Below are 16261 nucleotides of genomic sequence, written 5' to 3'. Positions count from 1 at the left end.
GTAACGGGTCACCATTTGTGGCGGATATTTTGTGAGTACAAATGGTAACATAATGGGTTAGTGGAGAAAGGGGACCACATAAATAGTGTTGCAGAGAGAGAAAAAGTGGGTACTTTGTGAGGTAAAATAGTATCCGTCACTCAAGAGTGACGGATATGTCATGTCTTCAATGAGAATTTGTGTTTTTTTTTTAATGTCCTTAAAATATCTGAGCAAAAAGAACAAAACAAGAATACTTGGAAGAAAAAATGGATCAATAGCTTAGCTTAACATTTGAGCAAGCACTTTCATATTAATTAACCTAGCTAGTGCCTACAAACCAGAAGGCAAATATACAAAATTGTTTTCCTGTACAAAAAAAAAAACACAAAAGTTTACTGACGACTACAACAAATATAGAAGCTGTTATCAAAGAGCCGGGAATCATCTTTCACCAAACATCGATTCCAAAAGAGCCGCTTCCTCCTCCTGTAGTATTCAACACCATTTTATAGATAGCAATCAACGGGATAAAGACGCGTGGTTTGGGGAAGAAAAAGGAGAAAAAGAATGATGACATATTGACATACCACCAGAGCGTTAAATTCTGTCTCCTCATCAATAGCACCGACTACTGCAGGATCGTCCAATAGATCCTAAAGTGCCAACGATAAAGAAAAAGAACAATAAATGATTTAACGGTGTCATCAGCAATACTAACAAACAAGCCCGTTTTGAGAGTTCTTAAAGTCCCAAAACAAATACGGAGTGTCAAGTTGTGAAATGCTAGCACATATGAGTAAACATGGTGTCTTTTACAATACTAACAAACAAGCCCGTTTTGAGAGTAGTTTAAGTCCCAAAACAAATACTGAGTAGTGAGTATCAAGTTGTGAAATGCTAGCGCATGAGTGAACTTAAGTGGTAATGTCGTTAAGCAATCGACCAACAGTAATCATGGCATGAGTTCCAAGTCCGTCATCAATAAAACTTTCCTTGTGGCTTTCATTACACCCAAAAAAAACCCAATTGAGAAATGCCGGAGAATCTAGGTTTGTAGGAAAAAAAATACTCTGTAACTTAGTTTACGAGTCAGACTAGCTAGATAGGACTTGTTTTTCTTAGACTAGTATGTAATGGGTACATCATGCTCAACTTCCAACAAGCAAGGGCAACATGTTGTTGAGCGCCACAGAGAAAATAGAGACGGCTTGGTTTCCAGATTCATTAATCAGAGACTTTGGAAAGAGGTGTTCAAATCAAAAGGGAAAAGCGTTCATTAGGGAACAAAATCTCATAAAACCAAAACTTACATCATCGGCTATTCGCAATTGGCCAATCTCATCCTGCATCAACATAAAAAGGACACGGATCATAACCATCCACAACTGTATTATTTAATTGAAGACCGGAAGCCTTGAACCTTGAGGCCCAAGGCTGAAAAGAGAAACATGCTTTTGGTAACCAGTGCATTGTAAGACTATAAAGAAATAATGTTAAGTGAGGAATGAACTACGAAAAAGGAAAACACAATTGTAGTACCTTAGCAACCACAAAAAGGAGAGGATCAGAAGGCGTATAAATCATATAATGCGATCCATCCTAAGAAGATAAAATAGAACCGAATGATGAATATTGACATCAGTATATTGACGGATTGACCGTGGAACACAGTAAATTATGATTTACCAAAGTGATGTTTTTTATCTATTAAAAACACGTGGCAAATATTACCAGATGGAAGCAAGTTATTTCAACGCCTTCTGTTGGGACACCATCGATGTTTTGTCCATCATCTGCATGAAACAAGCTGACAACTTCAACCACAAAAGAGCATTTCCAAGCACTCAACATGGGTTTGTAATGACATGAAGAAGAATGAAGGAACCTACTCTATAAAAAAACTAAAAAAATGAAAGAATTGTCTAATGCTTGTTTTGTCAGAAAGGGATTCCTCCCTTCGTCCCAATCTGTTTATCGTTGATTAAAATACCTCTCACGAAGAATAAAGAACGTAAACAAATGCTGGGAGGAAGGAAAAAGTACTCAAGCTTAGTACATACCAGTACCCCTCCATCCTAATCATTTCCTTACCTTTTATTAAAACACCAAAATAAAAAAGGTAAACAAATGAATGGGACAGAGGGAGTAAACTGGCAAACTAAAATGAGAAATCGGGTAGATCAGATAAACGAGTTCTAGGAACATGTGCACTTGGCTAGAGGAATTTCCTAACACAAACAAAAGTTGCATGCTAGAGGGTGGCGTTAATTAATCGCTCAATGTCCAATCATATGCAAAAGATGTGATAGAACTAGAAGAAGCCATATATAACTATATATAAAAATAAATAATGGATCAGCGGTTGGTTACATACAAGCCAAATGCTACCTAGTACCTATCATTGAGAGTATTTTGAAAAATGATTACAAGTTGCTACTCAAAATCAATTACAATAGAGTGTGCCTCTCCCCACTCGGCCACTCCCACACTCTTCTCTCGAAAATCACGGGTGCAATGTTGATCCTCTTTGGCTGGCTGCAGCCTATATGGGCCTAGCTTGAAAGCTTAGTTGGGCAAACTGGCAAACAACCAAAAGCATGTTCTCTACACAAATGTCATATGGCAACATGTAGAGCTATTTTTATGTTTCCCTTATTCTTAATGTTGACCATTCCTACACCCGCTCGCTAGTGATGGAAGTGGGTCGTATCGGGCCACGCCTTGTCCCGACCCACCGTGCCTGGAAGAGAAAATGGCACGGCCGGGCACGGGAAGGTGGGTTTCATGTCGTGTCATGCCGGTAAAGCACAGCGCACGACCAATGGCGTGTCATGCCGTGCTTGGGGATGCCCAAGCAATTCCTCCATTTCAACCTTATTCTATACTGTATTTCTTTGTATTTTGGGCTTTCCAAAGCGTGTCGTGCCAAGGCCCTAGAGTCTTCTTTCTCAAACTTCGGCCCAAACACAGTCCATGGCCCATGGCGTGTCGCAACGCGCTGGGTCATATCAATCCCGTGTCGCGCTAAAATGGGCCATGTGCCATGTTGGGGCGTGGCCGCGCAACGGCGCATTTCCATCCCCATCGCTCGCCTGTGACTCTTTCAAGGAAATACACTAGAATAATACGAAGTAACTTATATCACTCAACGTCACCCATAATTATCTCATGGATTAGCCAAGTAGGCATTAATTTATGCCTCAATCACGCATCCTCTCAAGAAAACTGATAGAGCTAACATTCCCCCACTAAACGAATGACAGTCTCAGATACCAAGCACAGCAATAGAAATTAAAAAAGAAGAGCTGTGTACAATGCTGCACCTGATCTGAATTCAAATATGCTTTCTTCTGAGTAGCAAAACCCTCCACGAGCTGTGTAACAGAACCTATGAGCAAAAACAAGTAGGCAATTACTACAGAAAATCTCAAAGGGTTTTGACTTTGGATAGTTAAAAAGGGAGTAGAATAGGCCACTTAATAGGATCCAGAAAAACTGCTTCTTTATGGTACTTACCCACTTTGTACTAAATGCATGTGTATCTTTGCAAGAGCATAAGCTGCAGTTGGAAGGATAGACTCAACTTCATCATCACTAACCTACAAAGATCAAGGGAGGGCAAAATAAGAAACTTGATACGTTTTAAGAAAGAGCAATTAAGCCATTAACAATAATATAGACAATATGCTTCTGATTATGTCACAAGAGAAAATTGCAAAGGACAAGAACAAGAAAGAAAATATAAAACAGGGTCATTCTCGATTGCTTTATACCACATTTGACTCGCTTGACTTGTACATATTTCTTTTGATTGGAAAATGGTCCCTTCTTAGAAACAGAAGGCATGGAATAGAGAGAGATAATAAAGAGAGGTCTTATTAAAAAAAATCAAAAAGAGTGGTGAATTGACCAGATGGTTCCATAGTGCACAAATAAAATGGAGAAATGAGCCTCCTACCATGCTCGGAGTATCAAACAGTCACTATGGAAAGGAGCCTCCTACCATGTGTCATACGCTATCATTACAGAAATGAGTCCTACCATGCATCACACGCTAGCTAGTAATCATCATTCGGAAAGTTGACAAATGGGCCCAGGCATCAAATGTTCTAGATGTAAACACATCATATGGAATTTAAGACTTTCATGCAGCAGAAATTATAGGTAGCTAGCACCCGCATATGTTAGTTAATGTTTCACAAGGCTGTTAAAACAAGCAGGGTAAGAGATTAGATACATACAGCTGACCATCCCTCGATATTAGTGCTCTTCAAAATCTGGATAGGCCTGTCGGACACATTTGTTCCCCGGGTTAAGTTATTCCATCCAGTATGGCTAACATCAAGACATATATGATATAAAATAATTTAGAAAGTAACTTACGTATCAACTGGGCACAGCAACATACAATCCTCCCCTTTGGAGTTTGTAAACACTCTTCTTATCAGGCATTCCAATGGCAGGTTATTGGTAGGATCAACCTGTGTAAACAAGGGAAAACTAATAAGTGAAGCTGACACAAACAGAAGCGTGGATATATACAAGTGACAAGAGTATTTTAGAATTCTATGTTACTCCAACACTTCACTAAGTGTTCACTAAGGTACTGTGTCCTGTGTCCGACTCATATCATGTCTGACATGACATGACATGACACTTCGACACTTCACTTTAGACCATAAAATCGAAAACTTCGCACAAACTAGCCATATCCGACACATGTCAGACATGACACCGCGTCAGAGTAACACGGTTTTTAGATACAACAAAATACAATACAAAGATTACGTAAAATATACACTAATATTTTACATTATTTATCATTTTCTTTCAATATACAATAGTACAACTCTTAGAAAATACGGAGTATAATAGAAAGTACATGTTTGATAACTCAAACATGAAAAAATAACATTATAACTTTACATTTACACGAATGGTGAAAACTGAATTATTTGACAATCAAAGTCAAATAGGAACATAAATATGGGATGAAACCTCTTCATTGGAGAGATTGGAATAGAAAACTCTTATCTCGGAGTTTCATTTCCTATATAACTTCGCTCTCTTCCACTTTCTTCTCCTTCTCTGTGTTTAGCCAAAATGATGATGCTCTGCAGCCTCCCCTCCCTTCCCTTCCACCTTTTCCCCTTCCCCGCCTATTTCTTTAATTTTGGTATAGTAAAGAAGTGTGAGCCATTTCCAAGAGTCCTCTCCAATCTCCATTATTACATCAAAAAGCCCTTACCATTTCCAAATTCCAACTCGATTATCAACCTCAGCTTCCTATGCACAGCCAATTTTTACACTCAAGAGCTCCCTCCATCACCGACTAAACTTACCCAATTACCCTCCATGCTACCCGCTATTGAATCCAAAAATCTAATGTTCCATCTAAATTCCCTCCCCTTACAAACCAATACGCCTATATTATCTACTCAATCCTACCAATACTCAAAACTCACATTTCTTTAAAACAAAGAAGCAGAACAACACAAATAGCAACTCCCCATATAGAAGCTCTTCCGAATCGACACAATGTCACAACTTTACCATAATACAACAAACAATATACAACTCAATTTAAAAAAAAACACCCAACAAAAAAAAGAACTGGGCACCAAAAACTCCCTCCGTCCCGGTCATTTATTTACCTATTCCATTTTGGGTCTCAGTCAATTGTTTACTTTCTATTTTAGGAATGCCTTTGATAGGCAATTTAATCTTACACACCCAATTTAGTCCACTTATCATCTAGTGATTGGCTCCCTCATCATTCCAAAGGTAAACAAATGACCGGGATAGAGCAAGTAACTAATAAGAATATTTTTCCTATAGATTAATTCAACAAACAAACCAATATGAAAAACAATTGAAGAAAAAGAGAGTTAAAGGAAGAAGACTCAACAATGGTGGCAAGTCTCTTAGGAGCAACCATCAATACACGGCCTTGGTCATCAACCACGAACCCGGCAGGCGGTTTCGGAAGCGGCAACGGCACATAAACATCCCCCCTCTTTCCCTTACCACCACCATCAATGTCTATATCATCATCATCAATCCCAAATTCTTTATCCTCCAAACGATCCAAACTTTCGGACCCAAAACCCTTGGAAACAATGGGGGCAGCCTTCTTTTTCTTCTTCTTGTTGTTGGGTTTTACTGAAGAACCACTTTGTTGCTTTGCAGCTGCACAAATGATGGTGGGTAATTTATGGTGGTGGTTTAAGGAAAATGGTGTGACTTTGAGGATTGATGGGTAAGATAGTGAAGATGGAGAATTTAGGAGGGTTTTAGGAGAAGTGTGTGAGGGTTTAAGGAGGGTGTTGTATGTTGAAGAAATGGATAAGGCCATTGTTTGTTTTGGTTAGCAATGTTGCGAGGATTTTTCTCAGGGGTTTTCAAAGACTATCAATTTGGAGTGCTATTTTTGTGAGGATTTCAATCGCTATAAATTACCCATTTCTCCCCGTTAATTATTGTCATTTAGTTTCACTTTTTCTTTTTGTCGCCCGATTTTTACTAATATCGCCCGAGTAATTTACGAAGTTGTCCTTCTAAAATTAGACAATCACGAAATTGCCATTCTACACCAAACAATACATTTCAAAGGAAAAAAAAAAACAAATTGAACGACATTACTACCGTATTTCTCAAATTTGTTCCACACTTCTCAAATTCACGATTTTTTTTTTACCGTTTGTCATTTGCGACACGTGACAATGGAACTGTCGTGAACCTCGCATGACACACCAACGGAATTGTCGTTTAGCACACACGATAACACAACAGTGGTGTTTTATTGCTGTCTTGGTTGCCCGAAGACGCCACTACTGTTGTCGATTTATCGGAGTTGGAGATGGTTCACCATTGCTATAGTATCGTATTTCTTTGACCAAATTTGAATTGGCTGTTTCTTATTACTTGAATGAAGCTTTAGTGTGCATACTCACATATCTTGAATTGAATGATCATGGCTGTGAAACATATTGCTTTGCCTTTATTTTCTATTATAATGTTATGACTTATGATGATGGGTATGTAATGATGGTGATGATTAACTAAAAGTTAAAAACGAAAATTAATGAAATAATATAATTATACGAATGAAGGTAGGGTTTCACGCCAATCACACGACATCACCACGACCTTATCGTGCAAACTAAACGACCACACCGTCGACTGATCGTGTAACTAAGACGCCCACACCGTGATCTGATCGTGTCAATCACATAATTGCACTGTGGTTGTCTCGTTTAAAGTACACGAACTAACGGTGGATGAATTGTGAACTTGACACGAAGGCTCATCTAAAACGCGCGATCGGGTCCCCCACCACCCCGGTCATCGCAGGAGAGCGGCTACTGCAACCCCGTCCAAAGTTCCGTCCAAAAGTTCAATTAAATGCCGAAATTTACTACCCTTATAGTCAAACCACTTAAACTATAAACTTGCTAATGAAGAACGAAAATTTAAAAAGATGTACAATCAAATTAATTAATTAATTAATTTATCTCGTTTATTGCGTGTGAATTGCGGTCGTTCATGATTGAAGATTTAGAGTTATGGAATTTAATTATTAAGTTTGAGGCTAATAAGGGAGGAGATAGAATTGGAAAGTCAAAAGATAAGATATAAGGGTAGAATTGGAAAGTCATTGTCAAATTCGGCGATACTAAGTAAAACACGGGCGACAAAAAGCGACTCCCTTTAGTTTTGGCATAAAAACCAAGAAAAGATAGAGTCTATCACTAAATGAGAGGTGGACCAAATTGTGTATGAATGATCAAATTGCTTATTAAGTTCATTATTAAAATAAAAAGGACAACAATTGATTGAGACACCCAAAATGGAATATGATAACAAATGACCGGGTCAGAGAGAGCATCTAACTACTTCATTCGTCGCAGTCAAGAGTTTACAGTAATTTTATACACGATTATATTAAGATAAGGAAAGATAAATGAGTTTACAATTATTAAAAAATAACTAAAATAAGGAGGAAATGTAATTGTCATCACCTAGGTCACATGGTTTGTTTTATTTACTGGGAGTAGAAAAAAAAGTGTAAAATATTGATTGAAACACCTAAAAAATGAAAGGGTAAACTGACATATGGAGTAGTTAAATAAGAATTTGTGATAAACTATAAACTATAATGTAATAATAGACATTTTTGGATTTGTGAGTGTAAGTATGTTCATTTTATTGATAATTGCAACCCTATTTATACAAGTTATGAGAGCTGCTTAAGGATATTAGACTATATGAGTAACTTTGTAACCCTCCAAGAGTCCAAGATGATCAACATATGCACCCAGCCGTATATCAAAAAAACACTATTGTTCATAGAGGATTACTCATCATCATTTTTCTGTTCATGGTGATAGTCATTGTTGAATGAATATGTGAACTTTCACATTATTTAATACTCCCTCCTATTTATTTTAACTCTCCCCTTTCAAATATGGAAAGGCATAGAGCATAATACCGAGTATATAGGAAATATGGTAACAATATTATATGGTGTATATTTAGATATATGTAAATATGGTTATTAGAGTATTCTGTTGCTAGGTTTAAGGAGATTGTGTAGAGGGACTCTTTGTATATATGTTAGACGTTGATATTGAGTTGAATAATAAGAGAACATCTTCTATTCTTTCTGTTCCGGGTGTAATTCCGGAGCAGGATTTGTTACCACGTAAGCTTGGTGAATGACGTCTTCGCTTGACTCTTCCTTTCGGCCTCTCCTGAAACAATGAACAAACCGAGGGCTCGGCTTGGTACCGAGCGTACTCACTCCGACGCTCAAGTCAGTAAACTTAAAGAGATTAAGTTGTGTGTTACTTGGCAAAGTATATTGTAGAGAGATAAGGGAGTTTATACCAGATTTATAGTGAGTATTCGGGTCAATTGTGGATTATTGGATCATTTTCTCAATGAGGATTGAGGAGTATTTATAGACTTTCACCTTTTGTCACGTAGTGGCCAAGTGGCAGAGCAGGTGGAAAGACTATTCTACCCTCGGCCGAGGGACCCATGGCAGGCCGGCTGGCCTGGTTGACTCCATGCCGAGGGGACTTGGATGTGAGTACGCGGATATGTCTCCGTTTTGGCTAGTTACCCACCGAGACCCAGTGACAAGTTGGCCGACAGTCAAATTTTGTCCCCCTCAGGGTAAGTAATGGACATCTAATATGTTGACTTATCGTCTTTTTGGCTTTGACCTTGCACAATATGTTGACTCGGTCAGCGGGTGCAGAATATGCCCCATCAATTTGCCCCCAGCGTAGTCTATGCCGTGGTATGGACCTTCGATGAGTGTTGAGCGTATTCTCGCGCAAGTTGAATTTCTTCCCGGCTTCTTCTTCCTCGGCTTGGTTCTTGCTCGGCCGTATCATATACCCCCTCCACATGGATGTGTAATGGACATCAAATGTGGAAAAGAAAATGGCGCTGGCTGAGACCGAGGTTGAGAGTGCCGTGCGCTTTTGATTGCCCCCGGCCGGTGCTGCCAAGCTTGGTTGAACAGCGGGCCGTTTGGCAAGTAGGTACCAAGGAGCGTGTTGAAGAAGATACGTCGATTGGCATTCTATCAAGGAGCGTGTTGAAGAAGATACGTCGATTGGCATTCGTGGGTCGCATGCTCGACACGTGGCTCGGTGTTGATTGGTTGACGCTTCATGGGCTTTGCCCTGATTGGTCCGTTTCATGGGCTTGGCTCTATAAATAGAGCAGTTAGCCCCTGATTTTGGCCACCAAAAATTCATTTTCTCAAAAAACATTTTCCCTCTCTTAGTTTTTTCGAAGAAATTTCTCTCTAGCCTTCAAAGCGTTACTCGGCGTAGCACTTTTCCAAGGTAATCAAACAAATTTTTCAACTTTTATTTGTTAAGTAATTGTTGTCATGTCTTCTGCTGATGCTGGACCTAGTACTTCTTCGCGCTAAGAAAGCAAGGAGGTCAGAGGGGCTAACCGTCGCGCATCCGATGAGCGAGAGCCACTTGGTGCAGCCATCACCCCGATAAGGTTCGGGGGCCCTAGGTCTCCTTCTCCTGAAATTGATGAGAGATATTTGGAGGGTATTGATGATGAGGGTGATGAGGCGACCCCTTCTGCCGTAGAGAGGCCGCTTGTTTCGTGGCACGATGATGCCCTTCGATCGATCCCCGATCGTGCCCGGACGAACAAGTTCGCTAGTCGCTCCTGGCTTCAAACTTTTTGAACACCATTACTCCTTCGGCGGGGGTATAGAATTGTTATCCCCGAGGAGGGTCGGCCGTCTTGCCCTCCCGGTTGTATCGGCGATACATTAGACACCCGGGAGTATGGGCTCCTCCGGTTTCCTCCGAATGAATACGTTCTCGCCATTATTAAAGCCATGAATGTCGCCGTGGCCCAACTGCATCCGTTGGCCATCCGGACGATTGTTGGTTTTGTATGGTTGTGTCTTTTCAAAGGGGAGGCCCCAACGGTGAACCTCTTTCGCATTCCACCACCTTCGGGGACTACCCTAGGCGCCTTTTGGCCGGGTAAAGTCTCTTTTGCTGATACGATCGAGCCGGGGTTATATCACCGTCTCTAAGCTTACTTCTTGGACTGGAAGGGGCGGTGGGTATACGTTGAGGTTCGGAGGACTATCATTTCGCTTTCCCCGTCCTTCCAGACCGTCGTCAATTTCTTGGTGCGAGAATCAAGGGGAGCATGACCCAAAAGATCGTCTCCCCAAATAAGCTTAAGATGGACGCTCGAAGGTCTATCTTAATGAGGACGAAAAGCGGGTAATGAGGCTGTTTGAGGTCGAGAAGGATGGGACGCCGAAGGGATGGATGCCCCGACGCGCGGGATCGTTCTTCGGGATGAGTCCTGCTTGCCACGTCGGCCTCATACCGCCCTCGAACTTCAGGGTGAGTGAGGTCGGTGTGAGGCCCATCTTTGCTTTTTATGTTTCTCGTATTTGAATTTTGGTTTATTTCCTTTACTTAACTCCCGCTTCGTTTCTTCGTTTTGACCGATTTGGCCCGGAATCGCGTCTCCGTCCTCGAGAGGTTGGGACTTTACGAGAACGGGAGAGTCGTTGAGCTTCTTGCATCCTAAGGTCGGACCACGTGATCGCGAATCGCACCGCTCCTCACGAACTTATGGAGCAAAGCAGATTGAAGGCATTGGATGTGACGGCGGCTCAGGCGTGGATTGCCCCTCGAAACGTGCGCGCCGGAGATCAAAGACAACGTCTGCGGCGACGAACAACGTCAACCCCACTCAATCTTCGGTCCCTGTGGTCCAAAAGGAGCGGTGGTGGTGGTGTCGATGTTGAAGAGGAGGTCACCGTTGCGGAAGGTCCTCCTTCTTCAAACAAGAGAAAAGAGTCTCGAGCTCGCCGATTAATGACTCGTCGTTACCGAGGCCGGAAAGGAAAGGGACCAGCCAGCCCTCCAACCAAGAAGGCCAAGGTCAAGCGCCGTGGATCTAACCTATGGCTGGATTTAGCGGGTTCATTAGGCATTCCTGATGACAGACTTTCTGACATGTCAATGAATGTTGACATGGATGCTTTGTCAAGTTTTTTGTAGATCGGCTTCGCCGTCACCCGCTTCGCTCTTGCGAAATGGAGAAGCGGCCTTTTGATGCGGAAGGGTGAGTCGTAATGTTACCGTCGACTCCTCGTCCTCGAGCCTTCCCCCGCCCGATTGCGGCGGAGGGTGTAAGGTTGTCCAAGAGGTTAAGCGAAGTGGACCGACATAGCTTTAGGGCTCACATTATGGAGCAAGAGAAGCTCATGGCCGAGGCGCCTCCTGCGCTCGAACGGCTTAGGCTTGAGCTTGCTGCTTCTAAGCAAGAGGTCGAGAAGGCGAAGAAGGACTTCCTGGCCGCCGAAAATGATTTCCTCGCCGAGCGAAAGCTCGGGGAGGACGCGAGGCGAGAAGGCGGTCCTAGCCGAGAGAGCCAAGCTTGAGGTCTCGTTGGCCGACGCCGCTAAGATCTTGAAACACGAGAGGAGAGAGAGAAGCTTCATTTTAGTGCGGTTACGATGCTTCTGGTTGAGCGAGAAGGCAGGCCAAATAGAAGTCCCCGCATCCGACCGAGGCGGGGATAAGGAGCACAGAACACAAAGGCCATCCTTGCTCGTAGGGAGAAGGATATTGAGACGCTCTAGATCGTCATCATCCCTAACATGTGTGCCTGATCGGGACCAGGCCGAAGATGCCACCAGGGAAGTAATCAAAGAGCTCTTTTCTAAAGACCCTTTCCCGTGGCAGGATTTTGACTTCTTGATGAGAAGGCGGAATCGGCCGCTGCGGAGGCAAAGGTCATTGAGAAGGCAGAGGCGGCAAAGGCCGCCGAGGAGGCCGAGGCCAAGGCGGCCCATGATGAAAAGGTGAAGGCGGCCGGAGGAAGCCGAGAGGGCAAAGGCAGTGGAAGCCGTTGTTCGGCTTCCCTGGTCGCCCACTAATGGTGATGCTTTCGAAGTGCATTCTATGTCAGCTATACCGGTGGCGAGCGTAAACAAGCATAGGGAGACGGGGCGGTCGTCACTAGACTCACCCGGCCCTTCGGATAGCCCGTTCCGGAATTGTTCGGGCCAAACTCGCCAACTTTTGAGCCTTCTCTCCCTGCCATCCTTTTGGCGCTTCATTGTCTCAATGTGATAATTTTTGTTGTTCCTTCTTCTCTTTTTTGTAAAACTTTCTATTAGGGTCGAGTTTAGGCTATCCTTATTGGGACGGACTACTGCCGACTTCGTTTTTTATCACCTCTTCTTGTAAACATGTTTAATAAAGTTTGTTTATTTGCCCTTGGCTTGGCCGGGGCTTTGATCACAATCCTTCATTCAATTGTCTTCTTACGTTTTTAATTGAGCGCTTTTTTTTTCGTTTTTTACCTTCGGCTTGGCCGAGGCGCTAGAATGCGGATCTCAACTATTTAAACGTTTTTAAACATGTTGCCATTCGGTCGGCTTCCTCCTTCACTCCGGTCTTATGGAATCCTCCGAGGCGTCGTATTTGCGCTTCCCAACCGCCGGGAAGTTGTGTCTCGTGAACATGTTAGCGTATTTGCTCACGGTCGTTGTGTCCCGTCACTTTCTACCGCTTATGTTGAGTAGCCGAGGCAACGGGGTTACGTCTCTTCCAAGTTTTTGACATTTCGGCCGATGACGTATCTGAGACATGTGATGAACTCTTTTTTGTTGATTTCTCTTCCCTTGGTCCGGCCGAGGCGTTAGATTTGCGTTTCTCAACCGTGGTATGCTTATACGTTCCTAAGCATGTTGGTCGCTTTTCTCGAGAAAGGTATCAAAATTATTCAACGACAAATCGCGTTTCCTTCTCGTCTTTTACTTTTCCGGCTTTGGCCGAGGCAACCGAGATGCTAAAACACTTTTATTGAAAAGGTCAAGAAACCGATATCTATGACATATTGATCGCCTATTCCCCACTTGGGTATTGATGTTAAATTCGTCAAAAGAAGGATACGCTTATACAAGGAGTCAAGAATTTTAATGTGTCTCTCACATCTCTTCCATGACTCGATTTTGGGGACAAGTATTTTGATGGAAAACTTGGATTATTCTTCATAAGATTTGTAATCACCCCATCACTCCAAAACTTTTCGGACATTCCGGCCGACACATGGTTGAAAAGTGACGTAAAATATTTCCTTAAGTTGATGCATACCAAAATTGATTTGAGTGAAGGAATGGTTAATTGATAGTGGAGCTTCGCATCACATGACGTTGAATGGAAACCGGGAGTTGTCGACAAATGTTTGGGTTGAAGAACCATCTAACTTCTTCCCGCAGCTTACCGGATGGCGGGGCAATTGTCCCTTGGGAGATCTCTGAGGAAGAGGCAATTGAGCGTGGGAACATGGAGAAGTCGTGTTGTCTTCCAAGTGACAATTTTGTTTTGAAAGATGTTTTATATGTTCCCACATTAACATGTGATTTGATTTCGATTGAAGAACCATCTAATTAGTTAATTCATGAGGCATCAGTAATTGTGTTGTAACCTTTTTTATATGTTCCCTTAACATTGTGTGATTTGAATGAATTCATGATCGGAACCTTTTTCCGGACTTCTTGTTTCGAGGAAGGAGATTGGACGGGGTGAGCACTATGATGGGGTATACAAGTTCAAGTCGAGCAAATTCGAGAAGGTCAGGAAGGTATCATTGTCAAAGGACGGAGAACTTTGGCACAAGAGACTTGGACATCCATCAAGGAGTAAATCGCTTTCCTTTTCTAAGTTAGTTAATTACAATTTGAATTGGGATTCTAGCCAACTTTGCGATTCTTGTTGTAGGGCTAAACAAACTCGAAATTCTTTTAGCCTGAATAATAAACGGTGTGATGAATTGTTTGGATTAATCCATGTTGACATTTGGGGAAAATATCCCATTGCTAGTTTATCTCAAGCCCATTATTTTTTTACCATAGTAGACGACCATAGTCGGGGTGTGTGGATTTACCTCATGAAAGACAAGAGTGAGGCAAGCCAATACATGAAATTTTTTTGTCAAATGGTTAAGACCCAGTTTAACAAAATTGTCAAAATTATCCAAAGCGATAACGGTAGTGAACTTTTGTCGAGCTATGAAATACTACTATGAGGAAAATGGGATCTTTACCGTTTAACTAGCAACGTGGACACCCCACAACAAAACGGGAGAGTTGAGAGGAAACACCGTCATATCTTAGAGAAAGGCTAGAGCGTTACGGTTTACTGGTCATTTGCCCATTGAATTTTGGGGGAGAGTGTGCGTTGACGGCGGCTTACCTCATAAATCGAACGCCGACACCATTACTCAACAACAAAACCCCGTATGAAATCTTGTATAACAAACCACCTGATTTGACCAATTTGAGAGTTCTCGGATGCCTGTGTTATGCCCATAATAAAGACAAACCTCGGGACAAATTTGAGGAACGGGGGAAACGATGTTTATTTTTGGGATACCCACATAATAAAAAGGGGTGGAAAGTGTATGACTTGAGCACTCAACGATTGTTTGTTTTCCGTGATGTCCTGTTTTTCGAGCATGTTTTCCCGTATTTCGAACCAAATAACTCAAATAATCACAATGACTTAAACAATTACAATAACAACAAAGACACAAGTTTGGATTATTACGAGAGTGATTTGGAAATTGATGCCGAAAATGCGAGTGAAAGGGAACCACAAAAAAATTAAAATACAATGAGGAAAGAACATCAGGAGATGGTGCAAATAAGGAGCAGGAGGTTTTGAGTGAACACAATGAAACACCAACTACGAGTGAGACTTTAACGACTCAACCTCATGAAGATGAAAGAGTTGGTCGAGGAGCAAGGGAACAAAAGGAACCGTTTTGGAGAAAGGATTACGTTTGCAAGTCGACAAGGATTGTAAAACCCATCGTTCATGCTCACCACGACCAATCGAACTCCAAGAAATCGGTTACTCGTTATCCTCTAGTTAATTATATTGACACAAGTTGTTTTTCCAATTCCCATAATGCATTTCTAACAAAGCTTGATGAAGTCAAAGAACCAAATAGCTATCATGAAGCAAAATGAGAGACTCGAAATGGAGAGACGCCATGAACAAGGAGATAGAAGCATTAGAAAACAATGGAACTTGGAAAGTTGTGTCATTACCGAATGGAAAGAAGCCTATCGGCTGTAAATGGATTTTCAAGGTGAAATACAAAGCGGATGGGACGATAGAGCGGTATAAGGCGCGTTTAATAGCACATGGATTCACACAAGTCGAGGGAATTGATTACAATGAGACTTACACACATCCATCAATGAGTAAATCGCTTTCCTTTTCTAAGTTAGTTAATTACAATTTGAATTGGGAAGCCAAATTTTTGATTCTGTTGCAAAAATGACTAGTGTTCGTTGTTTACTAACCGTCGCATTAGCAAAGAAATGGAGCATCGAATAGCTTGACGTCAACAATGCCTTCTTGCATGGAGATTTGGAGGAATAAGTATACATGAGAATTCCCCAAGGGTTTGAACGCAGAAAGGGGAGAATCGGGTTTACAAACTGTGAAATCAATCTATGAACTAAAACAAGCATCTCGAATTGGTTTGCAAAACTTACGACTTTCCCGGTACGGTATGGCTTAAAGACAATCCTTGGGTGATTACTCTTATTTACTTACAACAATGGCAATGTTTTGATTGGGGTATTAGTTTACGTTGACGACATGATACTTGTAAGTAACAACAAGGGGAAAGTGAGAAATTCAAAGCAAATCTTGACAAACGGTTCGAATCAAAGACTTGG

At 41.8% G+C, this 16261-nt stretch overlaps 1 protein-coding gene across 1 annotated transcript; it reads right to left on the bottom strand.

The window, feature by feature from the left end:
* Positions 1-236: 236 nt before the first annotated feature.
* LOC141657610 (uncharacterized) lies at positions 237-6413 on the bottom strand. Its single transcript, XM_074464896.1, has 10 exons — positions 5891-6413; positions 4366-4463; positions 4224-4269; positions 3499-3581; positions 3306-3370; positions 1714-1775; positions 1522-1581; positions 1293-1325; positions 570-635; positions 237-468 (listed from the first exon to the last, which is right to left on the bottom strand). The coding sequence occupies exons 1-10, from the start codon at positions 6335-6337 to the stop codon at positions 424-426; spliced, it is 1005 nt and encodes a 334-aa protein (XP_074320997.1). The 5' UTR covers positions 6338-6413; the 3' UTR covers positions 237-423.
* Positions 6414-16261: the final 9848 nt, after the last annotated feature.

Source organism: Silene latifolia, chromosome 5, assembly GCF_048544455.1.
Source record: "Silene latifolia isolate original U9 population chromosome 5, ASM4854445v1, whole genome shotgun sequence".
Classification (NCBI taxonomy): domain Eukaryota; kingdom Viridiplantae; phylum Streptophyta; class Magnoliopsida; order Caryophyllales; family Caryophyllaceae; genus Silene; species Silene latifolia.
This window is presented reverse-complemented; position numbering and strand designations above follow the sequence as displayed.

Excerpts from the sequence above, each read along its gene's own strand:
- LOC141657610 (XM_074464896.1), bottom strand. The coding sequence starts at position 6,337 with ATGGCCTTATCCATTTCTTCAACATACAACACCCTCCTTAAACCCTCA. Across the intron at positions 4,464-5,890 it reads CTAAGAGACTTGCCACCATT|GTTGATCCTACCAATAACCT; the intron begins GTTGAGTCTTCT and ends TTGTTTACACAG. Across the intron at positions 1,326-1,521 it reads TCCTTTTTGTGGTTGCTAAG|GATGAGATTGGCCAATTGCG; the intron begins GTACTACAATTG and ends ATGTTGATGCAG.